Below are 20,978 nucleotides of genomic sequence, written 5' to 3'. Positions count from 1 at the left end.
AAGCTGGAAACATCCTTCAGTCCCAGCTGCGCCTTCAGATAATGACAGACTCCACCAACATCCTGACCAAAACCTCCTAGGAGACCCTGAATCAGAACCACCCAGCTCCCAGAATCCTGACCGGCAGAAACTGTGCGCGGTACTGCATGCTTACTGTTTTAAACTGCCAAGTTTTGGGTTAATTTGTTCTGCACCAATAGATAACTAATACATTCGCCAAAAAAGGAAGAGCTATAGAAATACTTTGAAATAATTAATTAGAGATGAGAGACTTTGAAGAGTGTGTAGCTTTCCTCAAAACAACTGAACAAGCCCAGGGTCAACCCAGGGGTTAGGAATCACAGTGGCTGAAGTTAGCAGTCTAAGAAATGTTTCATTATTCGGTGTTAAAGAAAGGTTTTACTTTACATGGAAAAAATTCCTTCCTTTGGGATCTAAAACCACCCAAATTATGTGTCCTCATCATAGAACTTCAGTCTCCAAGCCACTGCTAACACAGGGAAATATGGGTATTTCCTGTTCAGCAGCATTTTACCCTTAAACCTTCTGTCATGCTGGCACGCTTTTTTTTTTTTTTTTTTTGTCCAAACAAGCAGGAAACTAACAGCTGTCCTCAGCTCCTCTGCCGGCTTCCAATCCAACTCCTACTTGTCCAAGGGTCCTTCGAGCCAGACAGAGGTCTTGACATTGACATCCCTTGTCCTGCTCAGCGCTCCAGGACCTGCCCTGACCAGGCTCCCAGGGAAGTGGGGGAGGAAATGCCCTCTCATGCATCCCAGCTGGTTCTCCGCTGATTTCAACCCACTGGCCATCTGGTCTCTTCTCCCTGCTATGCACACATCTTGGTCTGGGAAGTGGAAACTTTCTGTGGGATTCAGCTTTTTTTTTTTTTCTTTTTTTTTACTTTTTTGCAAACCAGGATCCATGAAGACAATAGACAATAGAGAACACTGGCTGGTATGTGATATTATTATTTGTCCACATATAGAAATGTATGCACAGAAAATCAAAGATACCACTTGGCAAGGGTCCAATAGAACATGTGCATGTTGAAAATCACAGCCATTCAAATCTATGGGGATGGTTGGATGTGATTTCAGGTACGGAGGATAACCAAAAATCCAACCCAGGTGGTAGATAATTCTGCTTAGCTTTTCTGCAGAATTCATCCAAGTCAAAAACCCAAGCTCTAAAGCAAACCAAATGGGTTTCATTTAAATTAATCTGTTTTGCTTCATAAAATAGTGGGTCCCAAAAGTTCCTACTAAGTGTCTCATAAATATGTATATTGCCTAAAATGGATAATAGCTAATGGACCTCTCTCAAAACAGGTTGGCCAATGAAGAGGTGCTGAAAGACCACTAAATTGTATTTAATAGTGATAATCTAAAATTGGGCAGATAGGTATACTGACATACGCCACGACCAGTGTATATAAATACAGATTTGGGTCTAACACATTCATACATGCATGTATGTGTGTGGACTCTACATATATGTGTGCGTGTGTGTGCATGTGTATCTCAAGCCTGCTGATAATTTATAAAATGAAAAAATTTAGAAAACATGGTTTTTAGAGCCACTCTGATAAAAATGGGGATATCTGTTGACTGGAGATCCCATGGGAAAGCCCTCTGCTCCCATTTTTTCTACCCTCCTAGAGCAGTGATTCGTGATGCCCAAGTATATAAGCCCAGAAAGTCTTCATGATGGGCCACTGAGAGGCCAAAACGCAAGTTTTCTCATTAGTATTACGTATCACTGAAGTGCAATTTACAGACTTGCATTTTTCTACAAATGATCAATGGATAATCAATGGTAGTTTTCATTGAGTTAGTAGTACTGAAAAATAAACATACATTATTACTAGACTTGACTGAGGACTATCATTCAACCTCATACTAAGAAGTCTTGCTATCAAGAACTTTACAAGAAAGGTTGCAAATCTTCTCCAGCAAACACCCATGCACGTGACTTTAACTCCTAGAGTTTTTAGGAAGGACTTTCTGATTTCAGTTATCACCAAAGTTATTGAGCCAGGGGTAATTAGGTATTTTATGACATTGTTATTGTGATTCTTATGGTTGTTTTGGTTAACACCTCAGCATTAACTGTATTTTTGGCTGATAATTTCTTTGAGAACCTGATTTTTTTTTTAAAGCTATGGACTTTCCACCCAAGTAAAACAAATTGTTCTAACAATTTTGAATACAATTTCAGTAAGCTCCTGAAGTCCACTGGTCCATTGGTGACGCCCAGGTGGGAATTCCTTTCTTAGAAGAGGAAATACAAGACAATAATGTGTCTTTTTGTCCCTATCTCACAGAGACTAAGCCACCAAAAAGTAGAGAAAGAAAAACATTACCATCCATCCCAAAAAGGAGACAGATACCCTCTGACCGAGTGCTTCATCTTCCCAGGACTAATTTTTTTATATATATATAAATTAATTTATTTATTTTTGGCTGCACTGGGTCTTCGTTGCTGTGCACAGGCTTTCTCTAGTTGCGGCGAGCGGGGGCTACTCTTCGTTATGGTGCATGGGCTTCTCATTGCGGTGGCTTCTCTTGTTGCAAAGCACGGGCTCTAGGCACACAGGCTTCAGTAGTTGTGGCACACGAGTTCAGTAGTTGTGGCTCACGAGCTTAGTTGCTCCGCAGCATGTGGGAATCTTCCAGGACCAGGGACCAAACCTGTGTCCCCTGCATTGATAGGTGGATTCTTAACCACTGCGCCACCAGGGAAGTCCCCCCAGGACTATTTTTATCAGTTCTCCTAGGATCCGAAACAGGAGACTAGTTAAAAATGATTTCAGTGGTGGGTATTTGCATGTAGGTTAGTCAAATTACTAAATCTATGCAAATAATCCTCTGGGAATCCCATCCATGTCTTCAGAAAAAGCAAAAAGGAAATAAAACATTATGCCGGAAGGGGTGATTATAAGGTACCACCTAAAAGCACTTTCAAATTTTAGACATATGTTCCCATCCTAGAGCAACCTGGCCTCAGGGCCTTTAGAAATCAGACTCGACTTTTGGAAGTCTTGGATGGTCAAGTTCCTTTTCTCTTTAAAGTTTCCTCACATGCCCCATGCTAAGAAGTGACACAGTTCCAATAATATCCCACAGCTTCTGAATGTCCTTTGCTAAGGGAATTGTCTCGGTTCCACTGTATACAAAGCATTTCGTTTCACCCTCGGCTAGCTGCCTCATGGAGCTTTAAAGGGAGGGGGTTATTTTTGGCGGGGGAGAGAGGGATGTTACAATACAAACCACAGTCTTCAAGAGTGGAGCATATGTAAAATGCCTAGGACATCGATACATCCCCAAGTGCCCAATTATTGTTATGAAATAGGATATTCATTCCAGATGCCTTAAGAATAGACATTTCTTTATATCCATCAAGTACTTTTCTCAGAGTAACTGAAAAATAAGCTAATACCTCATGATAAGCCTGCCTCTTTGGAAGGCATAATCCTTCTTCTCAGCCAAAAAGGCACCATGTAATAGGGATGGCAAATAAATGTCATTTCACATAGTAATTCCAATTGGCTGAGAGTAGATGCCAAAAGTGATGTATTGAGGATTCTCAGGAAGTGTCTCTGATGGGGGGTGGGGGGAGGGGGAAGGAATTGATTATCAATGTCTATCACGTATACGGAAAGGCTGGTGGTGTCACGCAGGCCTCACGATTGCCATTTTGATGGAGAGCATTACTGAGCACGGAATGAAAATGCACGAAGAGGAAGACTGCATAATATATAAGCTGGGCTGTACTTGAGAACATGATTTTTTATAAGTCTATTTTACCAGGCAATTTTTCACGGATGTTTCTAAGCTACATTTTAAAAGACAAAGTCGTGTTGGGGAGCATTACTGTGATGGGAGCATGACAGTGGCCTGAGCACACCTTCCTGTTTCTTCCCGGATGGGTGTTCATAGGAGGGGAGCCCAGCTGCCTCACCCTTGGGCAGGGCCAAATGGGTGTCCCCAAGCAGGGACAAGTGAAATCCATGTCTCTGGTGTGACAATATATGTCCCCACAGCACATGCGCTATGTTCCTGAGCCAGTGGTTTCCAACCAGGGGCAACAACGCACTCTCCAGAGACATCCGGCAGTATCTGGAGACATCTCTGGTTGCCAGCCGAAGAATGGTACTACTGGCATCCAATAGGCGGAGACCAGGGATGCTGCTAGACATCCTACAGCCCACAGGACAGCCCCACACAACAGCAGAAACTATCACATCTAAATGCCACTAGTGCAAGAGTGCCCAGGTTAAACCCTGGGGCAACTCAAAAGTATTGATCTCTGCTGTTCAAAACACACTGCATGATGGCTAAGCTCGGGGCTCTGAGTGTGAATCCCCAGCCACCACTAACCAGTCCTGTGACCCTAAGCAAAGCACTTGACCTCTCTTTCTCAGCCCGCATGTCCCTTCCTCTGAAGCAGCGGTGACGGCAGGGTCTACTCCACAGGACAAAACATGAAAATGGAATGAAAGCTCTTGGCAAAGTACCTGGCAGATGGAAAGTATTAGCAGAAAACGGGAATGACAAGAAATGCAAGACATGCCAACAGGTAAACAGTGTCCAACGGCCCCACGTCTGCACTGTGGCCACCAAACCAGAACCACAATACGTCTTCATAGAAACTGTCACCCACCGAGATGCCAGGGCACATGCCAGCCAAATCCTTAGGTTGCAGCTCTCTGTAAAAATGAAAGGCCCATCTGCTCTGGCCCAGCAATTTCATCTCTAGGCATTTATCCTACAGATAGACCTACATGTGAGGAAATGGTGGTGGTCAAGCATATTCCATGCAGCACTGTGATAGCAAAATATTAGAAATCACATAAGTATCCACCAAAAGGAGACTAATTAAATAACTTAAATATGTGCAATGGAAGACTATATATCCATTAAGAAGATGGAGAGATTTTGTATAGATATGAAATAATCCCTACAGTATATCCTTAAATTAAAAAAAAAGCAAAGAGTGGAACTATGCGTTTTCTATGCTACCTCGAATCAGTGTGAATGTCTATATGTCTGTATGTGCATAAACAGATCTATGAAAGGACGTGTTAGAAACCATGATAGTAGTTATCTCTGATAAGCTAGGAGGCAAGTGGAAGAGAAATATATTTTTCTTGGCATACTCTTGCATCTTTTTTAGTACTGTGCCATTTTAATCTAAACTATTAAATAAATAAAGCGAAGCGTCAACTATGCCTTGTTAAATACATCATTCTCTGCCTTGAAACTAACTTACTTCTTTTGTACTTGTCTTCTGTAAACGCTGGCAAATCATCCCTCACTTAAAATGATTAATTTTAGGGCTTCCCTGGTGGAGCAGTGGTTGAGAATCTGCCTGCCAATGCAGGGGACGCGGGTTCGAGCCCTGGTCTGGGAAGATCCCACATGCCGCGGAGCAACTAGGCCCGTGAGCCACAATTACTGAGCCTGCGCGTCTGGAGCCTGTGCTCCGCAACAAGAGAGGCCGCGATGGTGAGAGGCCCGTGCGCCGCGATGAAGAGTGGCCCCCGCTTGCTGCAACTAGAGAAAGCCCTCGCACAGAAACGAAGACCCAACACAGCCAAAAATAAATAAATAAATAAATAAATAAATATTAAAAAAAAAAGAAAAAAGAAAGATTAATTTTAAATACTTTAGTCGAATCTTTTCCGGTATAGATGCCACCAATTTTTAATCCAAAAAGAGGAACTGACTATTAGCACGCACATTGTTGTGCTCACGACAACAACGAAAATTGCAAGAGGTTCGCATTATAACTCAGACTACAGATCATGAGACTTACAGCCCCAGCTTTCCCCCAGGTTTCTTTGCAAACTCCAGCTTTCAAATGAAGGGCTGTATCAATTAGCAGAGCCAGTTGGTTCTAAGAAGCTGAGCTGGATCCTGGGCTATTATTAGCTTCCCAACAAAGGCTGAGAGGGAAGGAGAAAAAATATAAAACTTACACTAGTCTTTGAATTCTGAAACCATCTGAAACCACTATTGTGGGAAAAGACAATTATATTACACAGGTGATTTAGAGGGTTCCCCTTATGAAATGAATTCTGTTGGTCTCTCCCCAGACCTTAAAAAAAAAAAAGTTGCTTCATGGTCTCTTAATTAATGACTGTAGGAGAATATACCTGTGTTTTGGGTGTGTGTGTGTGTGTGTGGGTGGGTGGGTGGGTGTGTGTGTGTGTGTGTGTGTGTGTGTGTGTACTACTGCAAATAATTAATGTTAAGAAAAGTTAAAGGGAAAAAAACTAAAATGGCAAGGGCACAGTGACATCTGCTGGCATTTCATAAACTTTTTTAAGACAAGCATTTGTTCCAGACACTGCTCTCCATTTATTCTCTGAGCTGAGGCACATTTGTGGCCAACCAGAATTAATATTCCCCAGTATGCTCCCTAAAATTATGTAAAGAGAAGATCATCAAGGAATGAAAGCCCAAGAGCCTCTTTCTCCTGGAGTGAATTCCCTCCCTTCCTTCAGTAAAGCAATCTGGAGCTCAAGGGAATGAATAATTTCACTTCCTTTTTTTTTTTTTTTTTTTTTAATAACTAGAAGAGTTAGGATGGAGACAAATTAAACACTGTGAGCTGTTTCCCTTGATTTTGTTTCTATAAATGGGAATTCCACCAATCCTTGTCTCGAAATGGTGAACACAGGAGGAAACAGGGTAACAACCCTCTACCTATGACGGAAGAACAAGGAACATAAAACGGAACATTCCTATTTCCAAGACTCTGCAAGGGAGGGACGTCAGACCAAAGAGGCAGCAAAACCAAAACCACGAGTGAAAAGGGAGGGCACTGAAAATGGTGACTTGACGCAAGAGGCAGAAGTAGCGCTGCTGTGCTAATAAAAGGCTTTGAAAAAGGACTCCAAAATGCTGAAGTCTCAAAAGCGTTTCCCAATTATTTTTAAATCTCTGACAGTGGCATGGAGCCAATGAAGCAGTGGTTAAGGGTGGTCTAAGGTGAAGAAGGGAATTCTGTTTTCTCTTTACCGACGTTATGAAGGTAAAGAGAGTTGGGGTCTGGCTCTACCTCCTAAGATGTTGTCACTCACCAAATGTACCTACAAAACAGAGGGACGACTTGAGGAGGGGACTAAGCAGAGTGACACCCTGGACATGAAATAAGAGAAGGGCCAGCTGCCCCGTTCCTCATTCTCACGGGTTCTGAAATCAGAGCCCATCACACCACCATCTGGTCACCCTTCCGGCCCTCTCTTCCTCCTGCGTCACCACGTGCATCATCGCACGCCCGTGCACATGCACACAGGCACCCACATACACACACCTCACCTTTCCCCGCAAAGGTGCTCCCAGCAGCCACTCTCTCACCCTGAGGGCTGTTCTCTCATCAGCTGCACATCCGTGAGTAATGGTTCCAGCACAGACCTCACCCACTTCAGAAAGCAAGAGCATGGGGTCTCGAGGACAGGCTGTGTGTTGCGGCCTCTGCAGCTCCTCCGGCCACATCAACTCACTTGCTCACGCTGCTCCAGGCATGGGGGCCACCGTGCAGGTTTCACGGCGTGCTGAGCGCTCCCCCGTACTCCGGGGCTCCAGCCACCCTGCTCTCCTGCCCTCCCTCCATCTCCCCTCTTGGCAGAACTCGGTCCTTGTCATTCTCCAGGTCTCAGCTTAAATGTCACCTAAAAGTCTCCCTTTTTGGACAGATCTTCCCACACCCTCCAACCCTATATGGCCCTTTACCTTTTTAGTGCATCAGTGCCCCGTTTTGTTTCCATCTTAATACTTATTATAATAGATAATTATATGGGCCATTTATTTGTTTTCATGGTTTATGTTGGTCTCTCCCACTAGAGAATAAGCTTCAGGAGGCAGAGATCTTGCTGGTCTTGGTCACTGGTCAGTGTATCATCCAAATACAACAGAGCCTGACACAGCACCTGACAGGGAGCACGTGTCTGAAATGTTTACCGAATGCATGAGAAAGGCAGTGAATGACCCCAGAAAAGCAGTCCTACATGTCATTTAAAGTGACATAACATTAAAATGTCATGTCATTTAAAATTTTTTCTAAGAAAAAAATGGGAGAAAATAAGAGTGTCCATTTGCACTGCTGGGACTCAAAATGACACTCCTTTACTCCGGGTCTAGCTCAGGAGACCTAGTGCTGCACTATACCACCATGTTTTCCGGAATTCCTGGTATTTTAAAGGGCTGCAACTTATTCATTTGTGCCTCCCAACTGCCACCTATCTTATGTATATTTATTTTAGGTACCTTGCAAAGATAATTCTTTCTAAAAAAATAATGAAACAAGCAACATAAATTACAATAAAAGGTGAAAATCAGAGGCAGAGAAGTAAAATGGAGCCAACAGTGAGGTTAATATGTAACACCTATGCTGGCAAATTCTATACACTGTCAAGACTGGACTGTAAAATCGGCTCTGAGCTTCCTGGCAGGCTTTGTAAAAAGGGAACACAATCATGTGTTCCACTTAGAATGTCTGATACATAAATACCAATCAATATCTCCAGAAAGAATGAACTTTTTCTGAACCTGAAACCAGAGATAACACAAGGATAGCCAGCACAGCAATTAACAGCAGGGAGTGTGACTTCTTCATAACTTTTTATCTTTCTTGGTTCCCCTCATTTGCTTTCAAAAATATTTTGTTCTTTGCATTTCAAGTGTTAGACTCAGCTGTATCCACTCTTAAACTCTGGTCTAAATGGTCTATTCTTTTTCTGTGTATATATAATATCTATTTTTTCAAATATTGCATGAAGTGGCTTTCTTATAATATCTTTCATTATAAGCGGCAAACCACAATTCAGAACTGAATTTATGGAGTGGTGGGGAATGATTCTTTGTCCTCATTATGCACTTCCAAAGGTTACTGAAAGTTCACACAGACTAAACCTATGCAAGTTTCATGTGCGAAACAAACAAAAATTCACTAGAAAACAAAATATCTTTCCAAGAACCAGGGGGCACATTAACTACAGAAACTTTTGTATCAAAGAGCCTCCTAGTGAAAAGTTCTTGTCTGCATATTACAAGGTAAGTAAATAGATGAGGAGGGAATATTCTCAGAAGTCTATGTTTTAACTCAACTTACCTTACTCTGGAGCATCAATCCTTGGTGAGACAGGCAGAATCATTCGTCCTTTAATAGATAGGGAAAGAGAGGCTCAGAGAGGTACAATAACTTGCCCGAGGTCACACAGCTAGAAAGCGCAGAGTCTGGACTCAAAAGTTAGGTATGCCTGGATCCAAAGCCTATATCTTCTCACACCTTGGTTCTCAGGGAGTTTGCTCTTCTCAAAGCTTTTCTGACTCCAAAATAACTCCATTAGCTTAGGTCAAGGTGCCATCATCTTGAAAGGCAAGGCTTTTTTCTCCTTATTTAGCCAGCATGCTACCTGCTGTATTTCAGACTGACCAAACTCCTCCAATTAGAAATGAGAAACCCTCCCAATGAAGAGCTTCACGTTCTAAAGAGAGGTATCAATTCCCCTCTTTATTCTCCCCTAGGAAATTCATGAAATTTCCCAACCCATGCAAATGAGAATATCTTCCTCCCCTTTGAGAATCTGTGTGTGTGCGATCTCCATTCTCTTATCAGCCTTTGCAATCAGCAGCAGCCTGACCTGGACCCAGCTTTCTAAGGCTGCCCATGGAAAAGATGTGTTTTTCATGATGCCCTGACAGTGAGCCATGCCACCGGCCAGGCTTCCCTTCAGAAAGACCCAATAAGGCTCAGTCAGGCCCAGGGCATCTTTAAGAGATTCACTCTAGAACACAAGCAATGACCCCGGGATGGAGATGGAGGGCTTGTCCCACAGGAAACAGACACCCAGCTAGCACCACGAGGATCTGGCCAGGGCTGCTGATGCTGAATCAGCCGCTGGATTCCCTACTCTGTCACTTTTCATAACGAGTCTAATATATTAGTGTTTCGCTCTGCCAATCAATCAGAGCCCGTGCATATGGCTGCTGTCAGCAGTCCTCCACAGGCAAAACTCCATATAGAGACTCAGGTCTGTCAACTCCCTCAACTATACACTTGCAGCCATGCTGGGTCCTTCCTCCCTCACTCTCAATTCATCATCTCTGTTACAGCCAAGAGGAAAATGTTAAGACTCACATTCTGGGGGCCAGTTTGCTACCTCAAGGGACTGTGAAATTCTAGTAACAACAACAACAACAATGATATAATTATTATTAAATGGTAATAATAACTGTCGCTATTATCAGAGCCAGCACCACTAGTGAACACACGCTATTGTGCCAGGTACTTTGCTACAATAATTTACAGGGCTGATTAATCATCAAACTGATCCTGCAATGTAGGAATCATTATTATCTCCAAATGGGAAGACTGAGGCTCAGAGAGGTTAAGTAAGACCAAAGGGCATGGAGCTAGAATGTGACAAAGCTGGGACTGAAGCCAGACAGTCTGATTCTGAAATCCTAATCATCGCCCTGCGTTACCTCCTTCCTCCCGAGCCTCTTGTGAAGGTCCCTCTGCTATGCCCCTCGACACCCAGCATGTCCTCTCAGCACTGAGTAGAAGAGAGAAGCCCAGGACTTTGGAAGCAACTGCTTGAGTCTGCAACTTAGTCTTTGGGCCTCAGTACTCCCATCTGCAAAATGGGGATAATAAAGTTTGTGGTAAATAGTTAATGCAACACTGCATGCAAAGCATTCTTCCCTGTGCCCTGGCACAAAAGGAGCTTCCTACAAATGGTAGCTCTTAGGGAACTGAGGATGACACAAAGAAGACAATTTTGAAAACCTAAATCCATACTCTCATCTCTGACTCCCCTATTCTAAAATTCACAGAAAAGGAACATCTTGAGGAAAGACAGACCTAGCAATAAGCAAGGTGATGGCACAAGTTGATCTGTTATGCTGGCAAAGGCCTAGTTTTGGTTCTCAGAAAAAATGAAAGGGGAGCTGATTCAGACGACGGTGCTTCAATGGAGTGAGCCGCGGTGCGCAAGCTGCACTGTGAGTGGCTATCAGAGCAGTGTTAGCCTGAAGGGGACGATGCCCCCAAATGCCTGCAGCCAGATGGGTGCCCTCTGCACTCCCTGCGAAATCACGCTCAGAGTGTGAGCCCAGAGCCAGGGGCCCGAGGGCTCTGAGGAGAGAAAGAGCAAACCAAGAGCCAGATTACACCAGTGTAGACCCCCTGCTCAGGCCACACATACACAACAATAACGATCGGTTGTGACAAACAGAAACAGGTGCCCTGTTTTCTTTTTGTGCCTCTGATAGACTCAGCATCACTGCTCAGAGCTCCTCAAGCTGAGCAGCAAAGTCCCCCTAACCACTGCACGGCACTGCCTCCTCCCTCCCTAGCATCTTACAAAGCAGCAGCACAGGCAGTGTGAGTGCAGTGATCGGTATTTCGGACTACGCGTTGAGACCATCCGGTTAAAAATCCTGGGTGGGCCACTTACCTGATGTGATGCCCTGAGACACACTGCTTAACCCTGCCTACACCTCACCATCTAACTGCAAAATGGGGACATGAAAAGACTCCACCTCAAAGTGCGTGAGAACGATGCAACAGAATCACTCATTACCCCCACATCCAGCATCTACTCTGTGCCAAACACCCTGCTAGATGCCAGGGATACCATGATGTCCAAACCAGGTGCGTGCGCGGCCCACCTGACTTTACCTTTCAGTGGAGTAAGAGAAAGAGATAAAACAGAGCCACCAAGTAAATCCAAAGCCGCTCCTGGGATGACTGCAAGGAAGGAGATCCACACCGGGGAAGACAGAGGGTCTCCCTAAGAAAGAGACTCCTGAGTTGCAACCTAAAGGATGAGTAGGGAGTGAACAAGGTGAGCTGTGGAGGTGAGGGCAGGAGGAAGATGATCACATGGCAGGAAAACAGAGCTCAACACACAGCCACGCAGGCGGAGTGCTCAGCACAGCTTGTATCGTCCAGAAAGTGCTCAAAATACATAAACCTGGGAATCCCCTGGTGGTCTAGTGGTTAGGATTCCGCACTTCCACTGCAGGGGGCCCCGGGTTCGATCCCTAGTCTGGGAACTAAGATCCAGCATGTCTCGCAGCTGGGCCAAAAAAAAAAAACAAACCGTAAACTTATCATTATTATCACAGCTCCTCTAACAAGCACTGACAGAGCTCCAGGCTTGTGGATAAAGAGAGACAGGCTTGGGGGCCGGGGGTGGGGGGGGGGTCAAATGTGGGAAGAAAGTTGAACTGTCCAGATGTCCAAATGCTCCATCAAAACTTATTACCACCTACCAAGGCCAGGAGAGCCTCCAAAGATGGACAATGCCAGGGGCACTCAGGGCTCTCAGGAGGCAACTCACTTCTTCCTGTCAATATACATTATCACACGCACTCATGGAAGAAAAACATGGCCACACTCTGAAAAGGAAACTTCTGGAACAGATGATCAAAAACAGGGATCTGTGTCCAAACCATGTATGCACCTGGTTTGGACATCATGGTATCCCTGGCATCTAGCAGGGTGCTTGGCACAGAGTAGATGCTGGATGTGGGGGTAATGAGTGATTCCACTGGATCATTCTCGCGCACTCTGAGGTGGAGTCTTTTCACGTCCCCGTTTTGCAGGGAGATGGTGAGGTAGCCAAGCCGCTGGGAAGAGTGTGTGTGGGTGCAGGGGAGGAGGTGCTGCTGCTTTGAAGGGACCTCTAGGGAAAGAACTAAGTAAGATAATGTATACAGGCACCTGCTAGTGTTCCAGCCACACACAATGGGTATTACTGAGAAACCTGGGGTTCTTTTTCCCTATAAACTAATCCCCCATCTTGAATGTAAGACTCTGTTCTAAGTCCCCAAAGGAGGGGGAAGAAAAGTTCATTTTCTTAGATGCTGTAGGGCCTACCCTTCAAGTGCCGGGAAGTCCACAGACCAAATTTGGTTATGGAGATGAATCGGAACTTTGAGACAAAAGCTGGCTGGCCAGGAAGACACGCCTCTTTATTTACTCTTCCAGAAACATCTGACGGTGTTTCCCACAACATGTAAGCCATAAATATAACATGGCACGTCTCTGCATTAAACCTTCCAATGGTTTCATTGGAATAATAAGAGCCAGACTCCTTATCAGGTCTCAGGAGCCTCTATGACCCAACTTCCTCCATATAATGGTATCCCTGTTTCAGCCTCGGGGCCTTTGCACTTGCTGTTCCCTCTTTCTAAAATGCTCTTCATGTAGAAAAACACTCAAGAAGGAATGCTCCATCTGATCACTGTGTATTGCAAGTGCTTTGAACAGTGCTTGGCACATAGTAGGTGCTCAATAAATGCTCATGGGATGCATGTATCGCTTGATACACACCAACTACTCCTTTTCGATTAGATCTCAGCTCAAATCTCTCCTCCTTGGAAAGTCCTTCCAAGTCACTCTTTATCATATTGTCACATCATAATTTTTGTAACCCTTGTCATTATCCTCATAAAAATGAATTTTCCATCCCTTGCTTATTGTCTGGCTCTCCCCACAACCAAAGAAGCTCCAAGAGGGCAAGGTTCTCATTGGCCTTGTTCCCCGAGCAGAACAGCTAACGTGTGGTATGTTCTGGATAAACATTTACTACATTAGTTACTCCTTCCTCCAGTACAGACACACCCATCCATGGCAGCAGGCAAGCGTCACCCACATCTGTTGTGTCTGGTGACCAATGACAGGCCAACAGTAATGATGGTGCTCAGAGTAACTACAGATATAAAACATGAGGATGGTTGTCTCTCCGTATAACTCCATGGGTCATTTTCGTAAGAACCCCCAGACCCGACAACCTAGTCTAACCATGTTCTCTGCTGAAGTCATCTGAAGGTGCTGGGTGCCCCTCATTTTGAAGCTCCCTCACCATTTATTCTTTAATTAAAGTTTTAATATTTTGAGACTGGTGCCTCGAGGCAGTGTTTTAAATAATGGGAGGCAGGCATCAGGGAGAGCCTCAGAACTTCTTAAAAATATCATCAGGACTTCCCTGGTGGCGCAGTGGATAAGACTCTGCACTCCCCATGCAGGGGGACCGGGTTTGATCCCTAGTCAGGGAACTAGATCCCACATGCGTGCCGCAACTAAGAGTTCGTGTGCTGCAACTAAGGAGCACACCTGCCGCAACTAAGGAGCCCTGGAGCCGCAACGAAGGAACCCGCCTACTGCAACTGAGACCTGGTGCAACCAAATAAATAAATATTTTAAAAATAAAAAAATAAAAACATCATCTCCAAGTTTGAGGTCTTTGGCACAACAAAGTTTTGTCTCGGGCAATATGGGGGAAAGGAAACGTGGCAAGTGATGATTTTAGGAAAGTCGTTCGATAGTACTTTGTGGAGCATGCTACGTGGCTCCCATGCTGGGTGGGAAAAGCGAGGTGAGCTGCCCTGTGTCCTTCAGAGCAAATGCACTTGGATTTCAATAGTCTTCACACACACCACTGGGAAATCACTGCGTTCCCAAAGTATTTTCTGTGTCAGATACGATTTCCCTCTTGGAATGTGTTCATTACTCCACACATCAGCTTAAAAGATGCAAATAAAATGGTCTGATTTTTGGAAAGGTGAAATGTCAGACATGTTTATACAGGACAGACCCAATTTTCTAAATGCAAAAAAAAAAAAAAAAGACTTATCTGAAAGGAATTTTATAAAATATAATGATTTGGTATGGCTTGAACTGAAAAGGCTAAATTTGTTTAAAAAAAAAAAAAAAGTCATCAGAGACGCGAGGACGTCACAGCAGCCTGTGCTCAGACATTAGAGAAGTAGGTAAAAAAATAGCATCAATTATCATGAAGAGAAAATAGGGCAGAGTGGGTCAATTCCAGGAGGAGAGATCTGCTCAGATCCATGTTTTGGCTCGTTTCTGAGTGGAAAACCCTGGGACCACTGGGTGACAATAAAGATGGTGTGTTCTTAGGAAAGAAAGATTTACTAAGATGATATTTTCATCCCAGGAGGCCAAGGAGAAGCAGGCCTTCTGTTGATTCAAGAATAAAATACACAACTGCTGTAAAAACTTAAATACTTAATTAAGTAAAAACTTAATTTCCGGGTATAGGTGCCTGTTGGGATGTTGTCAAATGCCACCAACCCACCTCTCAGCCAGTGGGCGGCGTGTTGCTGATCCTCCTTAGAACATGAGGAGAGGTCAGGCTTGGAAGGAATGAGGTTTCTGTTGAGAAATCTCCCTTTATGATTAATCTCCCTTTTTGTGATCTGTTGTTTAAAAGAAAGGGCATACATGTAAGGGAAGCTGCCTGCCTTTCCTATCCCACCAGGTGTCATAAGACTCAAAACAGAGAGTAATCGATCTGATAAGAAAAAGAAAGAAAGAAAACTAACATCATCCAGGCACTTGCCACGTATCAGACCCTGTTCTGTGCTTATTGCTTTATTTAATTCTCCTCCAAACCCTCTGTGGCCAATACTACCATTGAAACTTTCATCTGGCAGGTGTATAAACTGAGACACAGAGAGGTGAAGTCATTTGCCCAAGGTCACACAGCTAGCAGGTGGCAGAGCCAAGGGCCCTGTACTCTTCTCAGCCTTATCTCTGGACGCTAATGGTACCCTCAAAAACTGTAAAGGATGATACCAGTTTCTTCCTAATCCAACTCAACCATGAGCTAACTTAGGGGAAGCCCAGTGGATTCCCCCAGATCCCAGTGCTTCCCAGATGAGCTCAGAAAGCCTGAAGGTCTGGAGTCAGCCCCGTTGTTTGCCCTAGAACCCCTGCCAGAGCCACTTTTACCCTTCATGGGCCCAGGTCCTTGCCTCTGAAGAAAAAAGATCTTGGCCAAAAATAAATCTGCCCATGGCTCCAGCCAGGCCCTCTGTGGTCACTTAAGAACTGAAAGGATCCAGGCCCTCTCATCTCTTTTATTTTTTCCTTTGTAACAAAGATAAATGGGAAATGGAGGGTAGATGAACTAGGACAGGGGCAGGGAGAGATCACTGCCTGGGGTGTGTCCTAAACTTGTGCTGAAAAGGCCAGGCCTCTTGGCGCACCGGATTTTAAAAAATAAGAAAAATATACAATCATTATTATTATAAAAGAAAACTCCAGTTATGGTGCATCATATTCCAGCTCAAACAAAGCTATTCCATGACACCGTCGGCACTTCTTTCCAAGTTCAACTGAAAAGACCCGCGGTGGGTACCAATTCCCTGGACTGCCAGACTCGAATTTCCAAGCACTTGAGCAGCCCCGCCCCACACGCTCCGAGTCAGGCAGGTGCAGCCCGGCCCTTGCTTGTCCGGGCAGCAGCCATGAGCCCCCCATTCCCTGGCAGCAGGAAATAGAGTTGGCGGCTCCTGGACCAGGCGGGTCGGGGTCTTCCCCGCCCTTTCCGCGCGGGCAGCTTCCGGGCTGGCCTGGTCCCTCGGAGCTGACACCTTAAAGACTCCAGGAGCATCCCAACCTGATGGTTCCCCGGGTCGCGGGGATATGGAAGCAGCGACTCGCTAACCCCTCCCTCGCCTCTAACCCTGGAGAGTTGGGAAACTGGAGCTGACAAGAGGCGACCCCTGGCCTGCGCCACCGAGAACCGCTACCTGGGTTTCCTCTCCAGGGTGAAGGTGCCCTCAGGCACCAAAGGAACCAAGGGGCGCAGCCGGAGTTTCCAAGTCCTGAGTTCCCAGGCTGGCCCCCTTCCCCTCCCCCCAGGGTCAAATGCAGTGGCATCTTGGGCGTCCCTCCGGTGCCCATAAACACAGACACTCTCCCTCCAGCTCAGCGACCCTCCTCTTCCCCGCCTCCCACAAAGGTTTCGATGCTTCTCAACGCCCTCCCAGGCCACGAAGTGCCTTCTCCCTCAGACCTCGTTAAGGGCGGGGGAGAGGCAGCGCCCCGGGGCGCACCGAGTGCACGCTTCCAGTCTGCCAGGAAACCTAACCAAAGTGCGCAGGCAGATGCCCGCTGTTCCCCGCACCTGGGACTCGCTCCCAGGAGGACGGACAAGGCAGCCTGGGCGCTCCAGAGGCGCGCTTTGGGCCGAGAAAGGGCTTGCTTCTGGAAGGGGGTCGGGGCTCCTCAGCCCCCCGGGAGGACATGCAGGGAGATCTCTCCACCACACTGAAAAAGTTCCCAGTACAGCGCGCCCGGCCTGGCTCTGAGAGGAAGCCAGCCCTCGAGAAGCCAGCTCTTCCCTCAGTGGGACCCTTGGGCCAGGTCAGGGGGGCAAAGAGGCGGTAACTCCGCCTGGACTTACCTAGAACTCCCGCCGCACCTAGCTCCGGTCGCCTTCCGCTCGGCCCCAGACCCTCCGATTTCCCTGCGCTCTCTGCACTCTCAGCCACACTCACCATGAGCTGGAGATGGCGAAAGGGGGTGCTGGCTTCTCCCACGCTGTCCGCAACTTTGCTGGCAGGTCAGCCCCGCCCTGGCGCCCCTGCCTGGGCGGCAGGCTGGGCGCAGCTGCGCGGTGCGACTCAGCACCGCTGGGCCGGGACGGCCACTGCCCGGGGGTCTGGAGCGCAAGGTTCCTCGGTCCCGGGGTGCCCAGTCCGCTCCTCCGCGCTCTGCCTGGTGGGAGGTTCGGAGTTCTCTCGCTCCGGACGCACGGGCGGGGCGCGCGGCTGTCCCCTCCAGATGCGGGGTGCCCTGTTCGCTCCTTCCTCTTCCTGCCCGGGAGGCGCACGCGTGGGTCTGGTCGCGGCCGCCGCCTCTGCCGTTCGCGCGCTGGCGGAGCGTCCCCGCCCTACCGCGGGTGCAGCCGGGGGCTGGGGTGAAGCGAGAGGGATTCCCCTCCGCGAGTTCGGGCTTCCCCACCCGGCGCGGACCCCGGGCTCGGTCTGCTGCCGCCGCCGCCGCGGCTGCGAGAACCACTTCACGGCAGCGCAGCCTGTGCCACCGGCTCCGGCTGGAGAAGGCGGTGGCGGCGCGGCTCGCACGGGGACTGGAAAGGAGGTGACCTTCAAACCCCGCGCTCGGGGAGACGGGAGGAGGGCTGGGGTGACGGAGGGGAGCGGTGTGCACCCGGTTGGCCCGCGAGAGTGCCGGCGGGCGGGCGGGAGAGAGTGAAGAGGAAATCAAAAATATGGATTAGAAAATAAACAAAGGAGGGCGAGAGAGCGAGCGAGAAAATGTGTGCATATGTGCGTGCGTGTGCGCGCGTGTCTGTGTGTGTGTGTGTGAGAGAGTGTGTGTGAGCGCGCGCCACAGGCGGCGAGCAGCCGGGGCTGCGGAGCCAAAAATAATCCCGAGCTCTAGGGAGCGCCCCCTCCCCCTTCCCCTCGCCAGCACCGCCACCGCGGTCAAGCGCGCAGCCCCGGATTCCAACTGGAGGTGGCAGACGCGCGACTCGGTCTCCTGGGGTGAAGGGGTGAGAGCTGGGAGTGGGACTATTGAGCCCAGGTCTTTGGCATTCCCAAGTCCTTGTCCCAAAGTGGACTCACTCACTGAGCACCAGCGCCCCCGCTCCACCCCCTCCCCTCAAGGAGACTGGACAAATCCCCTAGAGGAATGCTACGTGGAGGAGGTGTCTTGCCCCAGTCCGCTTCTGCTCTGGGAAATCTTGAGGCCGGGCAGAGATGGAGCCCTATCTGAGATGCAAAAAGTTATCCAGGCCCGAGGGACACCAGGCAGGGAGCGGTGGCGCGCTGGCCTGGGCCACCCCACCCTGGCCTCTTACTGGCTGCCTAATCCTGCACGGGGTGCTGACTCTAGAGGGGTCCAGAGACTACTCTCTCAACAGTTGCCTTAAGAGTCAGAAGCCCTGTGACTCCTCAATAAATCCTACCACTCAATTAGCACTCACTTTCACCCGATGCTATTTGAAGTATTTACATTGAACTTTCCCAACAACTAAATGAGGTAGGTACTGTAGGTTTGTCCACTTTGCAGATCAGAAAACGGAGGCTTAAAGGGGTTAAAGCAGCAATGTTTCTTCTTTCTTGAGCCTCACCCTGGACTCACTGAGCCAAAAATTCATCTTTTTTTTTTTTCTAGATAAACATTTTAGGTGATTATGTTACACAGGAAAGTTTGAGGTCCAGAAAGTTATAATTTGCTCAAGGTCACACAGCTGGAAGCACCAGGATTCCTGGGCAATACCTAATTTCATGGGGTGTACCACTGCACCACACTGCCTTCTGAGGGCCAGATGGGATTGGACAAGTCCAGATTCTAGCCTTGAGCCCTTGCTCTGAGGCTCATGTTCATTTTCCCTGCCCTATCATTTGATTTTTTTGTTGTTGTTGTTGTTGCATTTGTACCATGGCTCCTCTTCTAAGTAGAACTGTAAGATTTCCAAAAGTAAGGACCATGTTACATGTATTGCTTTGTATCATGTGTATTTCCTAAGTGCCTACCAAATAACAGACTCATAAAGAGTTCCTCCACAATCCTGTCGGGCTCGGATTTCTTCTAACATTAGAATAAAATTTAAAAAAGGAACTTCTACCAACAACTGGAATTTTTAAAAAACATGTAACAAAAATAACTTTGCAAAATCCAGAAAGATGTCTCTGTCATTGGCCCCAGTAGGTGATTTTGCAATTTGGGTTGGTTTTACTATATGCTTCCTGAGGACTCTCTTTGATAATATATTTGTATGTAAACAACTTTTTTTTTTCTTTATACTAGTCTCTTATCCTTCAGTGATAGCACCATGAAGCCATAAATCTGGGTTAGTAACATCATAATCATTTCCCCCAGAAACTGTTTACAATGGGAAAACCACCGAATTTAAATGTAATTGTCTAGCCGTGCAGGGAGATGAGATGGGTTGTAAAAGAGGTATTCTCAATTTAAAAGCAAATTATCAATAATGAGAGAAGAAATAAATGGCAGTTAATGGGAAGTTCTGTTGAAATACAATGTTTTGTGCAAATTCACCAACAGGAATTGTTTCTCCATGCTCCTTCATTTTTATTCCAGAAGGGAAAAAAATGAATGCAATCATTCAAGGCAGGAACACTGGCTATTGTTTCATTAGAATGGGTAATCGCTGGGTGCTTTTATGATTTTTTACTATATATTTTTCCATTGGAAATGAAATAAAACATATTCAACCATCTCAAAATCAAGGTCACTCTGAGTCGACTCATTTATTTAGGGGTAGAAATAGGCTTAGGTGTATTAGCAATGAGTGTCAGGTATGACTCACTGGTGCTGTGTGGCTACATGGCTTAAGAAAGATTAATATGAGTGGGGGAGACATTCATTACAGTTTAAAACAAAATTAGAGTAAAGATCAATATACTATGCTATTATGCTATTCATCTGGAAAGTATTAGTTTCTTTTTCATCATGATCTTTCACATTCCAGGCAGAGTTTTTCTGTCATTCCTCCACGTTGATCCACTTCTCAGTAATGAGAGGTGCTGAAGTAAACAGCTCCTAGGACAGCGGAGGGCCAAGGAATGCCCAGCTCTAGGGAAGAACATAGAGCCTTTGGCTCCTCCTACTGGACGTGAAAGATACTTTGCAATTTGTGATATAAGCAGATGTCAAAATGGTGTCTTCCATAAAACTGGTGGGAAAGAATGACAGTGTAGCCTCATGCTTGGCTGAGAGTTTATTAACCCTACTCAAAATGCTGACGATCTCCCTGGAGTGTAAATTTCATCATCTCACTTTCAAATTTAAGATCTTCGCATGGCTCCTCATTGTCCCCCAAGATAAAGTCTAGGGTCTTCTACATGAGTTACAAGCTCCTGGATTCTCTGTCTCTCATTTTACATTGACCCTATGATCCAGAGGTGATCTTCCCTTGCTTGTCTCCAATCCTCTGCACATGCTGTTCCTCCAACTTGGAATGCTCCTACAGACTCTCTTTTCCTGGATAGTTTCTGTTTATCTCCACTTGGACATTACTTCTCCCTGCCAACCCCCACTCACACACAAGATACGACCAGTGTCTCTCTTGTGAACTCCTTGAGCACCTCTCCATAACTTTATCACATCATTTGTCTCTGCCTATTGTAAATGTTCACTTCCATTAGACTGAA

General features: G+C 46.4%; 1 protein-coding gene across 13 annotated transcripts in view; it reads right to left on the bottom strand.

The window, feature by feature from the left end:
- Positions 1-18,103, bottom strand: part of RBFOX1 (RNA binding fox-1 homolog 1) — a 1,497,346-nt gene extending 1,479,243 nt beyond the window's left edge. For 3 of the 13 annotated variants that reach the window (XM_036826207.1, XM_036826205.1, XM_036826211.1), the window contains exon 1: positions 17,331-18,099. In XM_036826207.1, the coding sequence (XP_036682102.1) occupies positions 17,331-17,333 (3 nt within the window). In that variant the 5' untranslated portion in view covers positions 17,334-18,099. Of the gene's footprint in view, positions 1-17,330 lie in introns of all 13 variants that reach the window. The other 10 variants (XR_005016506.1, XR_005016507.1, XM_036826196.1 and 7 more) reach the window with 6 other exon arrangements.
- Between the last annotated feature and the right edge of the window lie 2,875 nt (positions 18,104-20,978).

This window comes from Balaenoptera musculus, chromosome 15 (genome assembly GCF_009873245.2).
Source record: "Balaenoptera musculus isolate JJ_BM4_2016_0621 chromosome 15, mBalMus1.pri.v3, whole genome shotgun sequence".
NCBI classification, from domain to species: domain Eukaryota; kingdom Metazoa; phylum Chordata; class Mammalia; order Artiodactyla; family Balaenopteridae; genus Balaenoptera; species Balaenoptera musculus.
The sequence above is the reverse complement of the archived record's forward strand: the minus strand, read 5'-3'. Positions and strand labels throughout refer to the sequence as shown.